This window comes from Cyanistes caeruleus, chromosome 3 (genome assembly GCF_971803275.1).
Source record: "Cyanistes caeruleus chromosome 3, bCyaCae1.hap1.1, whole genome shotgun sequence".
NCBI lineage: Eukaryota > Metazoa > Chordata > Aves > Passeriformes > Paridae > Cyanistes > Cyanistes caeruleus.
In genome coordinates, this window is record NC_141703.1 from 66818597 (window position 1) to 66840334 (window position 21738).

Sequence of the window (21738 nt, forward strand, 5' to 3'; positions counted from 1 at the left end):
TGTGATGTAAGCAATAAAATAACATAATGCTACATAAATGGTAAGTTGCTGCATTCTCTGTGTTGCTGTCTTGAATTTGTACTTTAATCTCATATGGATAAAGCTCTCAATATGTGCTCCAAAACACTGTGACCATTAAAAAGCTGACAGGTAGTGTACTGAAAATTTAAAACACAGGATCAAAAACTCTAGAACTTCTGGAGATAAGAGCAGTGGGTACATTCTGGTACCAAATGTGGAAAAGCCTTTGTGCAGAAAGTAATTTGAGTGTCTCTTTCTGTCTTTCAGAATTCTTTAAAATAAAAGTCACCATAGAAATGTCATTGGTTGATTATTTAGTAAAAAAAAAAGTTCATACTAGAATACATTTTAGTTAAGAGAGAGCTTAGGCTTGCCCAAGATTAGTTATGAATTATATTAGATTTGACATAGAATGAAGGTGAATATTGCAATACATCGTAGAAAAAATGCAGCAAGAAATTAGACTGTTATCTTTAAAGGGCCTTAAGAATGTTTAGCATGAAGACTGGAGGAACTCCAGGTAGTGTCACATACACCCAATATTTGCTCCCTGTTTGGGCTTGTATAGCTATGAATTCAGACTAAAGGGGTACTAAGAGTCTGAAATATAAAGAAGTCAGTGAAATAATGACAGTTGCTTAATCTCACAGTCAATATGTACAGCATCTTATCCTTTCTTAAATCATCTGCCTAGAGTTATGTATTCTCATTCTTTAATCATGTACATGATAAGGAGGCTTGACACTATGCATGGCTGTTATACTTGGTGAGCTAAAATATGCTGTCATAAACTACATTGTTGAGTCTGTTTTGATACTATCCTGTTTGGCTTGGTGTAAACATTAATTTTTTAATTGATTTTTTTCTTCTTTTCATCAACTATAAAATATTAGTAGGTATTTCTAGTGATAAATGGGTTTTAAAGACAGCCTAAGATACTGGAGGGCCCTGAATGTGAAGGTGCAAGTAGCCATGAAGCCCTAGCTAGCTATTGCTGCAAAGCAGGTCAAAAATCTAGATATTGTATCATTAACTCTCATTAGCAGCTCATAGTAAGGTTCTATGTATTTGATGGTCTCCTTCAAGCTCTTGTGATGTTGTAGGTCCTAGATTAAGTCAAGACCTAGCCTCTAGTCCTGAAGTACAGCTAATCCTGGGAGAATGCCCTCAAACTTTTTTCCACCACCTGTCAAGAGGTCAGCAAATTTTGAAAATTCATTTGCATTAATTTACATGCATGAATTTACATGTTTCTCTGGCTAAAGAGCTACTTAGAGTTATGTAAAGGTCTTGTCTTACTCCTAGTGCAGTAGGAACAAGTCCTCAGATACTGTCACTATGAATTGTAGCACAGGCAGCAGAATGACTATAATGTGACATCTCTCCTTTATTCTCATGTCATTACCCCATGAAGTACAAAATAATTGCTCCCGCTTCTGGAGGAAGGATTTGTGTAGGAGATCTGTCAGAGCAGATAATAACAGAGTAAACTGAGTCTCCCAATAACTGAGAGCTACTGTTCTTTGTACAGACAGCACTGAGGTCCCAAGGAATGGGGAACTAGTTCATCTTACAGCCATGAGACTTTGGGAGAGCCACCTTTACTTCCCTCAATAATTAATAAAACAATTACTAATCAAATGTACATTTCTATGCTGAAACAGAATTCAAGCTGTAAAGGTAGAGAGACATTTCAGCATCCAGTTTTCCAGCAGCTGGTATCACCAAAGTTGTTGCAGATGTGAATTCTGACAATAGTTCAGAAGCCCAGCCAGAGAGCATAGGAAGCCAAAAATCCTTTCTTGCAATAATTAGTAGGTTTTTCCCACTGAGAAGCCTTTTTTGAATGTTTTTCTATTTTTTTTCTTGGAATATTAGAATATACCAATTAGGAGAAAACTTTTTGAAACTGAATAACAATAACTGCTTTCTGATCTCAGATGTTGCATCATGAGTTGGCATTATTTTTGGTTGCTGTGACTGAATGAGTAAAATTGAACAGAAGATAGATGTGGAGCAGTAGGTACACCCTTTACTTGGGGTTTCTCAATTTTCTGGGTTGAGACAATAATTTTCACTTTAAAAGTTTATTCTTGTTGGACCTGACTTGTAGTTCATATAAATCAGATCCACCTTGATTGAAGATCAGCTGAAGCAATGATGTTTTTTCTAAAATCAGTTCTTTTCAAAAGATGAATAGCACTTTAAATCTAACTGTAAAAACAAATTTTAAGCAGTGGCCATTATCTTGCATTACACAACAGGAAACAGAAAATGATAATATTTGTCTCAGGGATTAAGGACAAAAAGGTAAAGGTGATAGGCAAGGTGATGGAAAAATTTCCATTCATTCCATCAGCATTTAGTTGTAATCCATGATATGCATGTGAGTAGTATAAAAATTGTTCAACAAACATGTCATAAATTTTAAGCAATGCTATGAAAAATTTATTTTTATTTAAATTGTCTGAAACTTGACTAATACCACCTTTTTTAATTCTGTAAGTTCAGTTTATTCCATTTAGAAATCATACTGAACTATGAAGAACAGTAACACTGAAGAGATTGTAGAGTTTTCCACTAAAGGATCCTTGAATATTTCTGGGAAGGTCATGGTGCTTAGCTGCCAAAAAAAAAAAAAGAAAATAAAAAAAGGAACAGAAAGTAATTGTTTGTCTGCATTGCAGGGAAGCATAAAACAAGGTCTTCATATAGGAGCACAAAGTATGGAGATAGTTCTGTGAATATATTTGTTTTGGCTGCCCATGACAATTTTATAACCCCTCTGTGGGAGTGCAGTTATTTTACTCCATTTCAAGAAGTAAAGTGTTTTTTGGGGTTTTTTTTGGTTTAAAATAGCTTTAGCCAGTACTACATATATTAAAATGAGTTTGAATCTGTCTTAGGCTATGCAGGAATGTGTATGTGTGTGTGGGAGGACGGAGGGGGGTTGGAATTTGAGCTAGTCCCTAACAAATATCTGCTCTCTCCTGTTGTCAGAGAAGGATGCATGCAGATGACTAAGTACTTCATCGTGACTTTTGCCAATGATTTTAAACATGATATGACACCAATAAGTCAAGGTCAATGCTTCTGTACTGACATTTTGTGATGTCTGTAAGACAGTAAATTATAAAATATGGTTATGGCTGTGGAAGCCCTAACGTCTCTGACTTGTGTATTAGGAGTGATATAGCTGCAGAAGTTAGAGACCAATCTGCTTAAAGGTTTGCTCTGGATAGCAGTAATCCAAGGGTCACTGTAGCAGTGCAGTACATGACTAGCTGCAGAACATTCATTTCTTTGTTCAGCCAGTGCTGCGCTGACTTGTTGGAGGTCACAGATTAAGCCAGCAGCCCTTTCAGTAGGTGAGCTCGCAAATTTATGCTCTTTCACAACCTCAGCAACTTTTGCAGGGAAAAGACTGGAAGGGTGGGTGAATCAGGGGTGCACTCACATACATGTACATCTAAAAGTATGTGTGTGTCTATAAATGTGTGCATATGCTTACTTGGGGAGGGGAAGAGGGCGTGGTTAGGGTGCATGGCAGGTAAGGCAAAAAGTAAGGCAAGCAGCTGGGAACACAGGGCTTTGAAGTTGTTTAGGTCTGTGTCTTGTTTAGGTGTTTACATGGCAGTTACCTGAATTGCACCTGGGCATTTTCTGGCAGTGAACCCCACTGCAAAGGGAAATATATGCTTTGCTATGAAAATATTAACTTTGCAACCATAACACAAATGTATTGTCCTATGTTTACATGGGTTAAAGTGTTCATTTTGAAAATAAACAACAGAAGTCAATAGACATCACAAGCATTGGTTTTCCTATGGGCTACACCAGAATTTGCAGTGGAGCTGTAATTTCTGACATGCCTTGGGTGCGTTTGCTGTGGAGGTGGTGAGGTAGGTGGCATCCTTTTACTTGGTGCTGGCACACTGAAAACCATTCTGTTCTTTCTTAGAAAGGGTGAAGTATGAAACTTCCCAAAGGGAAAGCATGGCATTTGCATGGGAAAAGGTTTTCCTTTAAATTTGGTATAACAGCTCTGATAAGCAGAGATAAAACCACAGAGGCAGACAAAAAAAACGAGGATCACAGATTGAAAAGGATTTACAGCAGGTTTCCAGTACTGAAATGTTCTATAAAGACTAAAATCTATAAATTACAAGATACAAAACAACCAGAATGTCTGCTTCCCTGGGATGCCAGAAGGGGCAGAGATGCTACCTGACATTTTCTGCAGGTGTTCTCACAAAGCTGTCCACAGGTCTTCTGCTATGCACAACTTCTGTATTTTCAGTAACTCTTTGGAATAAAACAACTTATTCTTCACTTACCCCTGCTTTACCTTTTACTGAAAAATGACCACTAAACAAACCTGTCTTGATTTTCCTCAAAAAGCCTAAAACGTTGACCAAGATTTTTAACTGATGGCTAATACATCATTTCACTGGGAAAAGTGCATTTTTGTTCAAGACAAAATTACAATGATGAGTTTTATTGACTGTGAAGGAGAATACCTGATATCCACTTAGAGCCTAGCCATCATGAAACATTTCTGTGGACACTCAGTAGTGAAAACAAACAAACTGCTGCTAATAGTGGTCTGAAGTTCATTCCCAGCTAAGTACTGCTCTGAGCCAAGCTAAAATAACACCACAGCTGTAGCCAGAGCTCACAGGGCTTAGTTTTCATGCTCTGCCATGGATTACTGCTAACTGCTGTTTGCTTTAGCAGTCACTCATTTCCCAGAGCAGGATAGCAGTCCCCAGCTTTCATGCCTTTCTTTGTTGTTCTGTGACCTCTTGTACCTTTCCCACTTCATTCTATCTTTAAAATAGATATAGCACTTCTTCCTACTCAAGAGGGTAAAAATGATAGCAGTGTGTGACTCACTGTATTGTTCCAGGATTGTAAAAAGCAGGGGCTGCTCTGGCCTCTCACTTTTGTTCATCTCCATTTGGCAGTCATTGCTCTTCATTTTTGTCTCTCTTCCTCCCACCTCCGCCCCATCACATTTCCACCTGACCCCCACGCTTACGTTGTGACAACTACATTATCTCCAGTTTTAATTCATGTCTTTGTTTATACAGCATCATGGCTGGTTATCTTAGCACAGGACTGAGCACTAATTGTTATTTGCACAGTTCTGAGCATGTTGATGTTAGTCCTGCTGCAGAGTCGAGAGTTCAGAATGACTAAGTGCTTCTGGGACTTGCTAAAAGTAAAAGCATAATGAAGAGGACATTTTTTGATTTTATCAGGGTGAAATTTGCTGAGATGTGGCAGAACTGTATCCTGTAAGGAAGTGATCCTTAGGAGTGGCTGTTGGGAATTGGATGGGATGAACTGAACATTCAGGACACCATGCAAACCAAAAGTGTGTACATATTCCACAAGCTGTCTCCTTGGCAAAATTCTTGAGGTTTTCTGTACCTGCTTTGCAAGAACATAATACCCAACTGTCAGGGTATTTTTAATTTTAATTAGATTTTAAAATATTGGCTTTTAGATACTATTAAAGTGTATCTAAAAGCACAAAAGTGGGAAGTGCTACCAAGAGTTTGTGTAAGTGAAAGAGAATGGAGATATGTCACCACTTTATACCAGGTGGAACCAGACCTGTTCAGCTGCCCTGATCACCTTGAAGGGCCGAGGGGCGTCTGTTTCTGCAGTAAAACATCTGTGTTCTGTCTCTCAGGTATATCCAGCTGGCCACAAAGGGCAAAATAGTGATAACAGAGAAGCTGTTCTCTCAGTTTGCTTTGGTTAGAACATGGACTTCCATGGACAGTATATAGAATCCCTGAAAATTTAAGAAAATTACCATGGATATATTACAGGAAAGTAACATTCTGGAATTTTAAATATCTACATCTCCAAAATAATGTTAAAAAAATAATAATTATACCTGTTCAGAGCTATTTTCTAAATTAATTCCAGTGACCTCCAAAATCACAGGTACAATAAAATCCTTGAAGGTGAAGAAGGTATCTAAACTTAGGATACCTTTTGAAACCTTTTTCATGGTTTCAAGTACAAATATTTGTAGAAATAGTCTTTCCTTTCTGTGAAGTGCTTTGCCAGTTTGTAAAATTTTCTTATATGGTTATAAGCTATCAAAATGAAACCTTTTAACAATTTGCTTTTTTATTTGATAATTGACATTCTCTGTTGAAAAGTCATGTCAATGGAATTTTAAATTGAAAAAGAGTGTGGAAAAAGTCCTCAATAGTTGCAAGCTCCAAACTACCACGTCTACTGATTCCGGTATTATTGCTCTCACCCCTCTGTGGGATTTGTAGATCAGTTGCAAACTTCTGCAACAATTTTTTTACCCTAATGTATATGGTGGTATCTGAGCATACCTGCATATGTGATATGGCATAGTCAGCAACAAAGAGGCTCTTGTCAACACAGAGGCTTTTTACTCCATTAAATAACAGGAAAATTTTCATGTTCAGACTTCCACTAGTTGTACTGGGGCCAAATATAGGAGATCAGATAGTTCACTCTCCAAGACCATGGAATAGCAAACACAGTCATCCCATAAGGGAAATCATAGGAGAAGCAAAGGTAATGTAGAGTGAATGACAGCAAAAAACGCAAGATTACAGAGTATTATACAAAGTTCTTGCATTAGGGGAACAGAGGAAATGGAGATGTAATGGAGCTCTTGTGATGAAAGCAACAAGTTAAACAGAAGAAACTGGGATAAAATTAATGTTCTGCTGCTTTTGATTCCTATTTGTCAAGATGAGTGCTAGAGCTGGTGCAAGACAAATAGGCACAGCCAGCCGAGCCACAGAGATGAATGGTATCATCCAATCTGATGGCAAAACAAGCAATTGCAATGGTTTAATACAGTAAAAAATACCATACAGGCACACCCAAGCACTCACCACAAGTGGCTGTTCCTCATGTGTTGGAACTGAATCCTCCTCAATAAAAATTTGGTATAACCCCCCGGGCTGTAATTGCTTGACATTTGGAAATAATAGCAGCTGCAAGAGGTAAAATCTCCCTAGTCTGTTAATATAATAAATTCTTTTAGATAAGTATGATAAATTACACTTACTGAAATGCATGTTCCTTTACTGTTAGTCTTGTAGCTCGTTTTCTTCTAATCTCACTTGGAACATTGTTGAAATGATTTTCATTTTTATATACTTTGTTATTGCCCTGCTCCACTTATTGTAAACCTTTTTTTAATGTCATTCAAAAGCTTTCACTTTAAAATAGTTTCCAGGCAGATTTCTATTTGATCAAAGCTTTCAAAACAGCAGACATAAGAAATGTCACATTATTTTCTAAACTTCTATCAATAGTACTTAGGCAAAATAGATACATAGTAGTAGCAAACAGGAAAAAGCAACTGAATAACTACTCCCTTCTATGAGTTTTTGAACCAGTGCCGATCTTGGTGCAAAATTAAATAAAATAAGTATTTAGACTAAAGTAAAATGCATTTTGAAAACTGTGAGTGAGGGTAATTTTACCAACTAAAATACTAAACTAGGGAAAATTGTTTTCAAATTTTCATTATGTGTCTTGTAACAGCTGTGCACAATTATTAAATATGCTTTTATATCTCTAGGCAATATTTACAATCTTACCTTTTTAGAACACAGCTCAGAATATTAAGTTTAGGGTTTTCAAAAGACGTGTCTGTGTCCTCTGAATTCTTACAGATGCTTGAAGCCCCCCTGTAGGTACTGAAAGGCTGCAGTGAGGTCTCCCCAGAGCCTCCAACTCTCTTCTTCAGAGTCTTCTCCAACTCTCTCACCCTGTCTTCATAGGAGAGTTGTTTCAGCCCTCTGATCATCTTTGTGGCCCTCCTCTGGGTCCAACAGCACCACATTTTTTCTGTGCTGGGGTCCCCAAAGCTGGATGCAGCAATCCCAGTGGGGTCTCATGAGAGTGGAGTAGAGGGGCAGAATAACCTCCCTTGACCTGCTGGTCACTCTTCTTGTGAACAAGCATGAAGACTTGCTTGACTGCAGACTTTCTTTCTTTGACTCCATCATGAATAGTTTGCAGCACAGTAGCTCAGGTTCAGTGGAAGAAATCAAGAATTTCACCTTCCCCCTACTTTCTAACCTGGTGAGGAGGCCAACATGTTGTGATGCAACAGGTATGAGGCAGATCCCTTCCAACCAAGATCCATCTGCCATGTCACAAGTGACTTCTCCAATTGCACTCCAGTCATATATTAAATATGGTCTCTAATAAACACCTCTGCAGTGGTTGTATTTGAAAGGAAAATTATGAGCCCTGTTGTCAGCCTTTGAAGATACATCTTAAGCACTAAAATCCATCAGCAATTTCAACCCTGCACCAAAGATGGGTGCCAAGTCTTTGAGAGAAATCGAATTTCTGACACAGCAGTCTCAACAGTATTTTCTGCAGAATAGCTTCAGTATTGCCATAATTCTCAGCTAACGTTTTCTAGTGAACTTGCAAGTGTCACCCAGACTGAAGATCTCCTTGCAGGGGCCAGGTAACTTCAAGTTAAGGTTAACATTGCCTAGTGTCCTAATATTACTTCCCTTTTTGGGCTGTAGAATTTTATTTTGAAGCAGAAACTAGGATTTTCTTTCCTTCTGTCAACATCTTTCTGAAAGGATCTAATAAACCCGCTATGCAGATGATTGAGTTTTGCATGTGGATTGCTGTTTTCCTCCTTTAAAACTGCCTATATGTCACTCCAATTAAAGCCTAGCAGGTTATTAAATTGGTAGAATGAAGAACCAGCATGATTTTCAATCTTTATACTTTGCAGGACCTTTTTCAGTTTAGAGTTGTTTCCTTCAGTATCAGTGAACCAGTTGGAAGTCATACAGATTTATCCTTTTTCCTCTGCAAGGAGAGTCGTGTTTCAGAGTGGTGCTGCTGGTTGCTCACTGCAGAATATAAGTTTACAGAATCCAAAGCCTTTTTTATTAACAGCAGATGTAAAGTAGCCCTGTCCAAATGCCAGGGTTTATTTGATAGCAGTGATATTTTTGAAACCATATCTATGTTGAATAAATCCTCTAGCTTTTTTATTAAATGTCTAGAAGAGTTATTTGCATGCTAAACAGATATACTAATTACCTTATTTATTTTTTTTTTGGAGTGTGTGATTTTTTGAGAGTGAATGATGACAGTTTGACAGGTACTCATAAATATCAGTGGAAGATATGGGCATATTTGAAATGGGAGCATAAAAGAGCTAATAACTAATAGAGGTTGATGGAGAAGAGAGAAGCAAAAGACTTGGATGAAAAATGATATTTTTTTTCTTTGAAATGGTGTATGATATTACAGGATTGGCTGGCATTGCAGAATCCCTGTGCTGTTGCAAATTAAAATGGTTTTGAAGTTGTTCAAGTCAACTGTTTCATAATCTGTGTCAAACAAAAAAAAAAAAAAGCTTTTATGTGACAATAAGCTTTCTGGGATGTTATTAAGTCATTTAATCCAGTTGTTTGATGAGTTCCATGCTCTGATCACTTATAACCATGAAAGATTATGTATACATCAGAGAAACTGTTTTTTGATGTATATGTTTATTTTCCTCATTGACTTTATAATGCTGTGGTGTTTTGCTTCTACCTTCACTTCCACTTCATCCGAGGAGTTCATTTGAATTATTTTTTTCCACACAGAATGCCTTTCAGGAAAATCAGATTTATTGAATCATTTAGGTTATATAAGACCTCAAAGATCTTCAGGTACAGCCATTAACCTAACACTGTCAAGTTCACCATTTAACCATGTCCCTGAGTGCGACATCTGCATCTACACATCTTTTAAATACCTCGAGGGATGGTGACTCTACCCTTCCCTGAACAAGCAGCCTGTCTCAATGATTGGCAATAACTTCTGTGAAGTTTGTCTTAAAATCCAATAAAAACTGTTGAAACTTGAGGCCATGCCAGGTTCTCTATAAATGCAACATATCCTCCCAACAATAGATCCACAGCTTTTCCTGAGCTAGCTGCACCAATTGCCTCATTCATGTCACTGGCTCATCCTGCTCTGATCACAGAACACAGGGTGACACTGCCCAGGCAAGCTTTTGGAGACCTTTGCTCAGAGGTGAAGGTGGGATGGCCCTGCTGAAACACAGGACTGCTGAGGGGGAGGAATGGACCCAGCATCTAAACATTTCTGGTTTCTGTGGGCTAGTTTACATGCTTCAGCAAAAAAACACATGGCTATATCAGCAGAGTGTATTTATCTTTGGCTTCTGTTTGACACTTCCACTTGGAAAAATGTTACAGCTGGAGTTGTACGCAAATGATTTCTTTATTATTCATAGCAGCAGGTGCTGCAGCAGTCTTTTGGCTAGAACTGTACTCTCTTGGTCCATGGTTTCTATATATTTGATTAGCTGGTGCCATGCTGTTCAGATGGGTTGTTAGTCCTCCAGTAAATGTATTTAGTTACACAATTAGTTATATAGTGTGTTATCATTTCCATAAATCACTTCTAGTTGGCAGCTTTCTGTTGCCACTTGGGATTGTTCCAGCAATAATTTGCATCTTTTTTTTTTTTGGCATCCTAAAAAGATCTTGGAAGTTAACATAGCCTGAGTATGATTTTAATAGCTAGTGTCCTTCTGGCAGCACTAGAACACACAAACCAGCTATCCATGAAGGACTGACATATTTATTTTTGATTCACATATCATTTATGTATTCTTCAAGAAGTGCTTATCCAAAGATTCAGTATAGCAATTTAGGCATTGACCGGGTTTATGCCAGAGTTGTGATACTAAAAATCAGGTGCCTGTCCCCAGGCAGGGTGATAAACAACACTGCAGCTTGCTGAAGAGTGGAGAGACATGATATGCCACACTCAAAAAGGCATCCCAAAAACCTGGTGTGCTCATGTGGGACCTGCCTGTCCCTTGCCAGATGATACAGCCTATGCCTGAATTTCCTACTTCTCCGTGGAAATGAGATGCTTTGCCACAAATGAAACCTGATTTGGGCTCAGCCACTCATTATCTTCCCATCTGAAGTGACCACTCCTCTTGATCCCTGCTGGCTAAAGACAGATCAGCTTCAGCTGTTGCTCAGGCAGACAGTACAATGGAGCAAGAGGCTCTTAGAATGAAATTGCCTTGCAGAAGGCAAAAAATTTGTAGCCTAGCTGCACTTTCTCTATTTTTAAGAGAGTTGCTTAATCAATTCCGTTTTGTGCTCAGAGGAGGAATTTTCCAATATCTCGGTAAAATTCTTCATTAAATAAAAGATAAATAAAGCACATGTTTTAATAGACAGGTTCCTATCAAGTCTGAAAAAGCAATGTTGACTGAAGAGATAACAGAGCACTTGGTGTATCTGATGAAAAGGTTGTCCATGTAGGGACAAGCACGTAACAGGAACAGGGAGTGAATCACTGCAAGGCACAGGACAGCTGTCTTTTCAGAGACCTTCATATTGGGCACTTCACACTGGTACCTGGAGGAATCAGTTCACCCTTCTGTTTAATTTCAAAAAGAAATTAGGTGCAGTTCCACCCATTATGCTAGTTTCATTTACAGCCTGCATTGCTGAGAGAGTTGATGGATCTATGAAAGGATTTAATCATTATCAACAAGCTCCTCATTTGGGCACTAAAATCTATTAAGGAGAAAAGTAATGGACCAAGAGGTGCATCCAAATGTGGTGTTAATGGCACCCCTTTCATTTAGCATGGCAATCCCAAAGCAGAAAAGTAAAAAATACGAAGAAAACAACATGGCGGGTCAGTTGCTACTCTTCATGATTTTTATTGATATCATTTTTATTGATAAGCTCTGAATTTTATGCCTTGTGCAAGATGGTGGCGATTAATAATTATATAGATTGTCAACTTGAAATGTGCAACTTATTTGAAGGAAAAAATGTACCAATATTAAAGAAAAATCACTTTCTTACAGATGCTGTTTCAGAAGCTGTGCAAGGAAAAAGCAGGTAAGGCTGCGTTATTTCTTCAAAGTTTCTTGGTGGCTTGTGTAACCATGCATGCATTGATAGAGGACCCAGGGAGTCTCTGCTGTTAAATGGGTGTTCAGTGCTTTTGTGACAATCACTTCCATGCTGCTGTTCATGACCTATGGGTGTAGGATTAAGGTGGTTCTTAGGAAAGCTGATAATCCATCACCTTGCAATTTACACCTTGCAAGGTAAGTTCTGGAAGAATGGGGATAAACCCAAGCATTTGTCACTGGTGTCAGAGTAGGACTCAAGGTCTTGCCATGGCACTGGTATGTGTGTGTGTGAGAGGTCAGTTGAGATGAGGAATATCTCAGAGCTTTTTCTGTCTCAGTGGTCACTCAGCAGCTGAATCTGATGAAAAGGCTCGTTACAGAGGCATATTTTTCAAAAATCTAACAACCCCTTGGGACCCACATGTCCAGAGTCAAATGCCTGATTTCTCCCTTAGCAGGAACCCACTGTCTGGTTGAAGCATTTTTCAACATTAACAGCATTAGTGAGTTTGACCATTATGGAGGAATTACTTAGGGCTAGCGAGACACCAAGACCAGAGCAGTAAGCACAGCTAAAGACTCAGATACCCTGAACCACACATACATTATCATGCCAGGAGCTAAGGAGAGGTTTGGATAGACAGATATGTACACACACACAGATCCTAGTTCAGCAAGATACTTAACACACAATTAAACCTGCATTTGACAAAACCAATTAATTGCAAGAGGCGTAAAAAACTGCTTGGGTGATTTGCTTAATTGAGAGTAAATGTCCTTATTAAATTGTAATGAAGCACAATTAAGAAATACAGAGAAAAGGAACTGCTTCCCAGAATGTGGGTTACTGGGATTTAATAGCAGCCCACAGTTTTGCAAAAAGAAATGTCCCCAAAGTCTAGATGAATCCTCCTTCCCACAAAAGTCTTTGCCAGCTAGAAATATTTCAGTCATAAACTAACTGACCTCTGGAGTCACCCATTTCTGACTGCATTTTCTGTTTTGTTAGTCAGGATGTATGCAGTGTGTGCCAATTAAAAGGAAAGCAATTGGACATTGCTGCTGTAATTACCCCTCTGTCCCTAGATGACTTAGCATCTTTTTTTTGGCCTGAAGGACTAGTTTAAGCCAGTTTGCTCACTCTGTGATTTCTTCTTGCATATGTCTCTGATCTAAACTGCATCCGCAGTTCATTCCAGGGGCCAACCTTAACTCGGTTAGAATCAGATGAATGCAGCTTTTTGGAGCCAGTTTCACTGATTCAGTGGCTCTGCTGGCAAACATGTTGGCTTAGCAAAATGCCAGAAACCCTGGGCTAGAAAACTCAGGTCTCTGTAGGTAATTCCACCCTCATGTACTTAACTTCAGGTCAACAAAAGGCTGAGTGTAAATGTGTGTATTTTCATTCAAGCTCTATACACGTTAACTTTTCCTGCTTTATGATTTGGATGTGGGTTTATTCCATGATGGTGTTTGCCAATGAAACACATGCCTGGGCTTTTCCAATGGTAAACAAATTCCAGAAGTGCTAAGATTGACTGAGAAATTGTTTTAATTGTATTCATTGTTGGATCAAAACCTCTCTGAAGTGCCACTGAAGTCTTACTTCAAAGAAAACGTGTCAATGTCATATGCTCTTTAAATAAAACTATTTTAGCAGCATTCCCATTTTATAGCATGATTGATTTTTAATTGTTTTACTTTTATGACAATATTAATTTTGTCACTAAAAGAGAAAGTTTCAGCACCCAGCCTAATGGTAGAGCTGTAAAATGATGGTTGAAAATCTGATGACTGCAGGCGTGAAAGAAGAATGACAGGTCAGTTTGGTCACTGAGGTGAAACTTTAGTCATAGAAATCTAGCATATGGTAGAGCTGGTAATAAATTTATCATTAAAAATTTCTGGCAGAAAATGCCCATATTCTTCAAATAGAACATTTTACAGGAAAAAGTTAGCATCCATTAATTTCTATTTCAAATTGTTTCTGTAAAATAGGTACACGCGTCTCGGCATGCAATGATTTAACAGTCTTCTAAATGAGAAGTGTTAATTTTTATTTAACTTTGAAACTTTTGGCTTTGAAATTCGTTATATTGAAGAATTAAAAAAAAAGAGAGATAAAAAGAGAAAACATTATTTAAATTACAAAAAAGGGCAAATCTAAGTCTTGAACTGAGGGACGAGGGTTTCTTACAGATTTGCAATTGCCAAACCTTTCTGATATTTTCTGTGCTTTCTGGATAATAAATAGTAAGGTTTTGGAATTTATTGCATGAGGAGAAAACCTATCCTGCCCATATCAGCCACACACAGAACACAACACTCAGTGTTCTACTCAAGTTTGTTTTCTGCATCACTATCCCCTTACATGGTTACTTCTTGTTCTATCTGATTCTCTTTTGTCATTTATTCTTCTGACCCCTTTCTTGGTCAGAGCTCTTGAGCTCTCAAAGGCCAGAAGAGTCTTTTCCCAGAGTGCCAGTGGGTCACCCTGCCCTCCCCACCAAGTAGCACCTATAACCCCACCCTGCCAGGAGTTGGGATTCACAGGGCAGCTCAGAGCTGCTGCAGCTCCAGGGCTGGGAACTTCTGCAGACCTTTCCCCAAGGCTGGGCTGTCCTCAGCTGCCAGTCATCCTCCATGTAAACCATTTCTGCATGTAAGAGGGAAAAAAACCTGCCCTTTGGAATCCTGTTCTCTCTCTTGTTGAAATCTATGTTACTTTTTTTTTTTTCCTCAAATAAATGCTACATTTTGGGGCTTCTATTACCTGGGTTTGTAGTGGGTGCCTTGCAATATTGTAAGCAGGATACCCAAAATGTGTCTAAGAAAAGCTACAGCTGCACAGACCACCCAGCCACACCAGGGAACCTCATTTTAAGTACCAGCATTGCTAGCAGTGTCACTGCATGCTTGACAGGCCTTGTGTCATTACTTCCAGATGTAATAACATTGGTACTTATAACACTGCATGCACTGGAATTAATGATGATCTAACCATTCAAAAAATTTAAATAATGGTGAGATGTGATTCTAGAGGCATGAATTTATTCTACTTTCTGTTTTCTTTAATCATGACAGGATGCAGCATGAGCCAGTGGCTCCCTGGGGACTGGGGCAGACATGGAAACAGAGGTTAGACAACTCCAGGATGAGGCCTGGGGACAAGGATGGGCCAAGGATGGGATGGGATGTTCCCAGACCCAGTCTGCAAGTTGAGTCACATAGCTGGGAAGGGCTGTGGCAGAGAACAGCCCTACCACACCATCATGGGGCTGGGATGACAGCTCTGGGTTGGGCTGAAATAGAGTTCCACAAAGACTTAGATATTTATATATTTATATCATTTCATGCTATTAAGTAAATACAATGTTCTTTGGACTTAGACCTAGGCTACAAATGCAGTACTGCCCACACCCTTTAAGATGTAGTTAGCAAGGTGCAAGGGACAGTTGCAAGAGAGGACAAGCAGTTGTGGAGCATCTGAGGACAAGGAGTGGAAAAGCTGGTTTCACACAGACAGGTTCAGCCTTGGCCTGAGGTGAGCAAGTTGTCTGTTGTCTTTCTGTAGAAGTGGTAGACAGGACGGCAATTCATACGTGTACTGCTTGTATGTGATGACATCAATAAGCAAGTGTTACAAATGTGTAAAAAATACCCTGTTCTGTGGCTTTACCAGGACCTCTCAAAACACCAGATCCATCTACTGAACTCGGCATTCTTTGGGAATGAATGTGGCTATCCTGGTGGTACCTGTGGTCTCAGCCATTAAACCACATTCCTGATGTCATTAATAGATTATGCCATTAATAGAACTGCTCCAGTGCCATCACCATGCAATAGACCACTCTGTTCAAGTCATCATCATCAATGTTTCTCTTCTCATATTGCCAGGTACATAACACCAAACCCAGTCTGCACCACCTATCTCTTCTTGCAGTGTAGGAGGTCCTAATTGTCTGCTGTGGTACCCCAGAGAGCACCTTGCTTAGCTGCTCCTCTTGACATCAGATTGCTGCTGGGTTTGCAGGTAGCCTGTGGCAATCACCATTAAAACCTGGCTGACTGATGCTGTGTGTCCTTACTATCCCCCAGTATATGTCTTAGTAAAAAACATTCCACTCAGATTGAGCATTCTAGCTGCCTAATGTATTTTAAAGTTATCACCACATAGCTCAAGATGACTAACACAGAGCACACTTCATCACTGGTAGGGAAAATGAGCCCTCACTTGGCTGACAAAAATTTGAAGCTGGATTAAAAGCTGACACATCCTCTATTTTAGTGGTATGTATAAAACACTAAATATAGCAGTGTGCTCGTGTATTTGCTGATGCATGGTAATGTAGTCTGTAGCAGAACAGCAATGGGCTGGCAAGGAAGATGGTGCACTGCAGTAATACGATAAAATCCTCATGTGACCTTGGCCATTTCAGAAGTACTCCACAGATAATTGTGTATCCTTGACTGATGTAATGCAAAATTCAGACAGGGGCAGTAGTGGTCCCAGGGCTTTAATGAGCAGCCTGATATTGCAATATTTGCCCAGGCATAATGCAAATTGACTTCAAGGAGAGGTCTCCAAAGTGTAAGAAATAGAACTGTGCTATATAGCAGCTATATATGAACAACTGCCAACAACAGGCCTGATACTGGGAAATGGGAAAGAGCTGTAACTCTATATGGCTCTTCTTAGAAACTGAAGGTGCTTGATTCATCAAAAAATCAGACCTGAGTACAGTACTTTCAACTGATTACATATATTTATGTTTCCTTAGTCATATAAGGTTTTATCTTCATGGTTTTATTTTGCCTTTGCTGCAGTCCTTGAACAGGGAAATGGATGTGGCTCACAGAACCATATCCTATTCTGGTATTTTCCTCCTGCTCGTGGGGGAATGGAGGCGATCTCTTTCAGCCTTTCACTTCCTGTGGATGTCTGGCAAATGTGCTGGTGGTGGAGCTGAGGCTGTGACTGTGAAACACCCCACTCATTCTCTTCAGTGGGGGAGCAGGAGCTGGATTAGACATTCAGCAGTGTCTTGCAAGACCTAGGTAGTACTTGTGTCCCATGCTGTCATTACTCCAGCTATAAAAGTTTACCCAAGATGAAAACCTGACCTTAAATAACTGTGGAAAAGAAAACATCATCCAATGATCCCATGCACTTACTAGAAAGCAGAGCGGGGTCACTTTGACATGTTTTGAGCACAAAGTGGAGGTGCTTACTTTGGATTGAAAAATGAACAGACTGTTTTCCTGAGGAGTGAAAGAAAACTACTGAATAAACCCAACTGTTTGGTGGCCTTGGCCTCTTAACTAGTTATGCTCTGTGTTGCTCAAATTAGAAGTAGGTAGAGTTGGTGCTTATCCTGCAGTCAGTGCATCAGAGGGTCATTTCAATTGGCTTCAGTTCTAACTTTTCTGCAGTGCCAGTTTGACTTCCACAATTAGGCAGTGAGATTGCCTCTTCCTTTCATAATAAGAAATGATAGAACAAATCCCTTCTTTGTTCTTCTAAAAAGGCAAATCTTTGCTAGTCAACTCTTACTGATGTATTGGAGCAGTTGAGGGCACACTGGGATCTTCTGCTGTCAAAAGCAAGAGGAAAATGAGATATTGCTGTTTCTCAAAAAAAAACCCAAAAAAACCACCAAAACCAAATCAGCCAGGTGTAGATTAGAAATTTATATGTTTACTGTTTTAGTATGTGAATTATAGACAAAAGATTGATCCATTAAGAAATACTCTGGATTTTATATAAGACATTTCTAAAACAATACAGCAGCAATGTATAAAAACACTTTATACACATACAACTACTCAATGTCATTCTAAATATCTTTCTCTGTTTCTCTGCTCCATGGTTCTTTCTGTGACTTTGATTTTTAGTCAACATTTTAAATAAGAAAGAAAAATACTGAAAATAGAGATGATAAATGTTAAAAATAATATCTAGTCCATAATTGTACAAAATATAGGTCATTTCAGAATGAAAATATCATAAACATTTTTCCTAACTCAGTTACAGCTTGGACTCCTAAGGAGAGCTGAACACTAAGCAGCTGGTAGATGAGCTTGGGTTTGTAACAACTCTCAAGATTTGACAGGAACCTTGCTGCAAAAGGTGATCTAATTCAGACTGATAAATTGCTCTAAAGTTTTGCCTCTGTTGGAATTAGGTGGTGTTGGTTTCAAGCAACTAAGTTCATGGAGGCACAGAATTCTTGAGTCATTTTTTTCTGTGACTGAACAATTGCCTGACAAAGGTTGCAGACAGACATCCATATTCAGCTCCCTTGCTCCTGAGCAGCCAACTTGTTTTAAACTGGGGGTTTCCAAGAGTCATGGTAGAGGGCACATTTTGCCATTTAAAATTTATTCCAAAAGCAACACATGCCTGGAAAATTTTCACTGACTAATAATAATAATAATTTAAAAGTATATTTGTTTTTTCATTTCAATTAGACCTTTCCCTCAGACTTCTCTGATAGCCACAATGCAAGCTATGCCCTTGTGTTTTTATTTCCTGTGCAAGACATAACTGCAAAAGTTTGAAGGTTAGACAACCTTTAACAAATGTTAAAGTATACAAGCCGCAAAATAAACCTTTAGCTTTTTATTAAGATAACTAAGCATTACAGCTCTGAGACACACACAAACAAAGAATAATCTATATGGTAGGAACATTTTGTTTTCACAGAAGGCATTTTTAATGGGTAGCAGTTCCAACAATTATAGTGTTCCCCATTAGAAAACATTTCCCTTGCAACAATTCTTTACGTTCAGCTTTTGTTATTTAATTATTTAAGCTTTTTGTTATTTAGTATCAGTTCCTAAGGCTTAATGTTTAAGGTTTTCTGCTGCATCAGAGTGACATGCATCATCTCTCTGAACAGCTCAGCACATAAGATGGATTTTGCACTGTTTCTTTGTTTGCGAGTCAGGCAGGAAAACACAGAGAAAACCTTCTGGCTGGAACATACTGCAAAGTATTTGGGACAATAAAGCAATCAAACAAATCAGTCAGCTTCTGAGCTTTTGCAACATAGGACCTTTTGTGGGGCTGCAGTAAGAGCAGGCCACTGTTTCCTGCTATTGAGCAACCTGCCATGGAGCAGCGTCTGCTCAGAGATGGCCGTGGCTCAAGGACACAGACACAGCATCTGTGTAGCTGTGGCTGGCTCTAAGCACAGGCACCTCTTTCCACTTCCATGAGCACCATGGAACTGTGGCTCATGTCAGAACCAAAGACAGGACCTCTAGGCATGAGCCTCAACAGCTTACAGCAGGGTAATGGCTGCATTAATTTGAAGATAGTAATCACTGCATAAGCCTCTCCCTAAATATAATGGGACCACTAGAGGAGGACAAAGAGCTATGTAGTGTTGATGTCAACTACTAAGAAACAGGAGGGTTGTTTTAGAAGGCTTTTCAGCTGAAAACCATCCATTCTCTGTCCTTCCTGTTCTCTGTATTAGATTCCACCCAGGCCAGCGAGTTGCTATGACAGAAATGCACATAGAGGTGCTGGTATTTATTGAGTGCTCAGCACAAGGCATAAATAAATTAGTAAATTCCACCATGCTGTCAAGCCACCGCTGAAATGCAGTCAGAGGAGGAGACTGGGGCTGCATATGAATGCAAAAGACATACAAAAGCCGTCCCATATATAATTCCATTGCATATAATGGCATCTGTTAGTTGTGATCTTGGCTCTCTGTCTTTATGAAAGCAGAGCAATTGGAAAGGCAAGTTCAAGAAAACAGATGGCCAAAAGGTTGCTTTACATGTGGGTATTATTAAGTGCATCTGAATCTGCTATCCCGGCCTTCATGAAGTGTAGGCTTTTGACATAGAGTTTGGGAAGGTAATGGCTGTAGGTTTTCATTTGATATTAATTTATATTGGGTACATACTGGAGTATTTGCTGGTTCCTGAAGACACTGTTATATTAAGGTTTCTCTGACTTAACTCTGAGAAGTAAACTGATTCTAGCATAGAATCTTGTAGGTATATCTTGTAGAAAATTAGGGATTTTTCTTTGTAGAGTGAAACTCTATGCCAGTTGCAGTCACCAGCAACTTTTTGGGATTATAGTTAGTCTCTTAATGATGCTTTTTTTAGCTGTAGAGAAAATTATTTGTATCTGTAAAGAAAAAAGATAGCCTCTACTTTTCATGGATTACAGAATCAAGCAACGTTTCTAAGTAGCTGAGGAAATGGGAGACTCATTATTTATATATATATATATATATATATATATATATAACAGGAAATATTAAATTTCATAAAATATATGTAGTTCTTTCAGGAAACTCTTAAAAATGCTGCTTACTTGGATTGCTAATAAGGACATTTATTATTTTTAATTTTTTTTTAACTGAGGTAATGACAATTGGCCTCAGGCCCAGAGTGTCCTTGTGAGCACTGTACAGGCAGAACAAAGTCCTTCCCTCACAAACCTTACAGCTTTACCTTAACATCAATAATTTTCATACAAAAAGGTGACTTAAAACATTTACATTTGTTTCTAATTCAGCATTCAAATAATTTCTCAGGAGCCTTTTTGCATGCATGTTGGTCCATTAACTGATTGGTGTCCAGGTTACAGTCCCCATCCTGCCAGGTGCTCTTTGCTGTGTCATTTATTCATGCTAAGCTTGGCTCCAGGAAGGGCTTAAAGTTGCACTGTGGCTGTATGGAGAACCTACATACCTGCTCATGCATGCCCAAAAACTCACCTGAGTGGTCAGCATTGGCTCAGCCACCTGCAGCTCAAGGCTTCTTAGTACAGAAAAATCAGAGAATGAGTGTCTAGTGGATGTTGGTGATTCACTTCTGTCAAAGAAAGACAGAAGGGTGTGGGGTACAAAATAGAATGGAGAGATTCCGAAAATTGTTTCTTCTGCACCTGCTTCCCAAAGTAGTGAAGAAGGAATATGGAATCAAATAATTATAACATCCTCCAACCAACTGGTCTTCTTTCCAGTCTTCCCCAGAATTAGCTGCTTTACTGTCCATGCCACAGGACTCCATCAAGAGAAGCCACAAATTTTGATTTCCAGGCTCTTTGAATAGGTAAAGCAGGCATAAGGCCATAGGTACTTTGGCATCACTAGCAGACTATTGATACTAAGATCTGTTTTTTTGATAAAGGCTAATAAAGTTAGCCTTTACTTTCACACACTTTTCTTGTCTGCTGACCAATACATGGTCAAAATATTCAATTTACAGCTCTCTGGACTCCCATGTGGTAAGAAAAAGGTAAGATGAGTTTCCAAAGTTAAAATAAACTTCTGTTTTATATTTTCACCTATTTATATGACAGACAGAACTGATGCAGTACACTCAATAGCTGGATGATTTCACAGTATTGGCGAACTCAATATATTCAGTAGCATAGTTTAAGGTGCACCTTTTCTGTTGTTGCTTTTGTTGCTGTGATGTTCTTCTATACCACATATTTCTGGAATTTTTTAAGTGTAACAAGAACCTTATAGGGATGATATCCAGAGTATTAAGCTATACCTAGGAAAGTGAGTGTATACAGAAATATGTGAGAATGTCTCTAATTTGCTGTGATGTATATATGATACCTTAATGTAAGTATAGTATATTGTCCTTCCTTAGGTCTTGATAAACTCTGTGTCTTATGAGGGCTCAGAGGAAAATAAATTTACTCTGCAAGTGTTCATTTGAAACAGCTACACTTTATTCTTAAGCAACACAATTTGGATGGCAACAGA

At 38.8% G+C, this 21738-nt stretch overlaps 1 protein-coding gene across 4 annotated transcripts in view; it reads left to right on the forward strand.

Moving 5' to 3' along the window:
- Positions 1–21738, forward strand: part of STARD13 (StAR related lipid transfer domain containing 13) — a 284897-nt gene that overhangs the window by 109211 nt on the left and 153948 nt on the right. For all 4 annotated transcript variants that reach the window (XM_086881597.1, XM_023918534.2, XM_086881599.1 and 1 more), the window contains one exon: positions 11936–11969. In XM_086881597.1, the coding sequence (XP_086737723.1) occupies positions 11936–11969 (34 nt within the window). The remainder of the gene's footprint in view (positions 1–11935; positions 11970–21738) is intronic.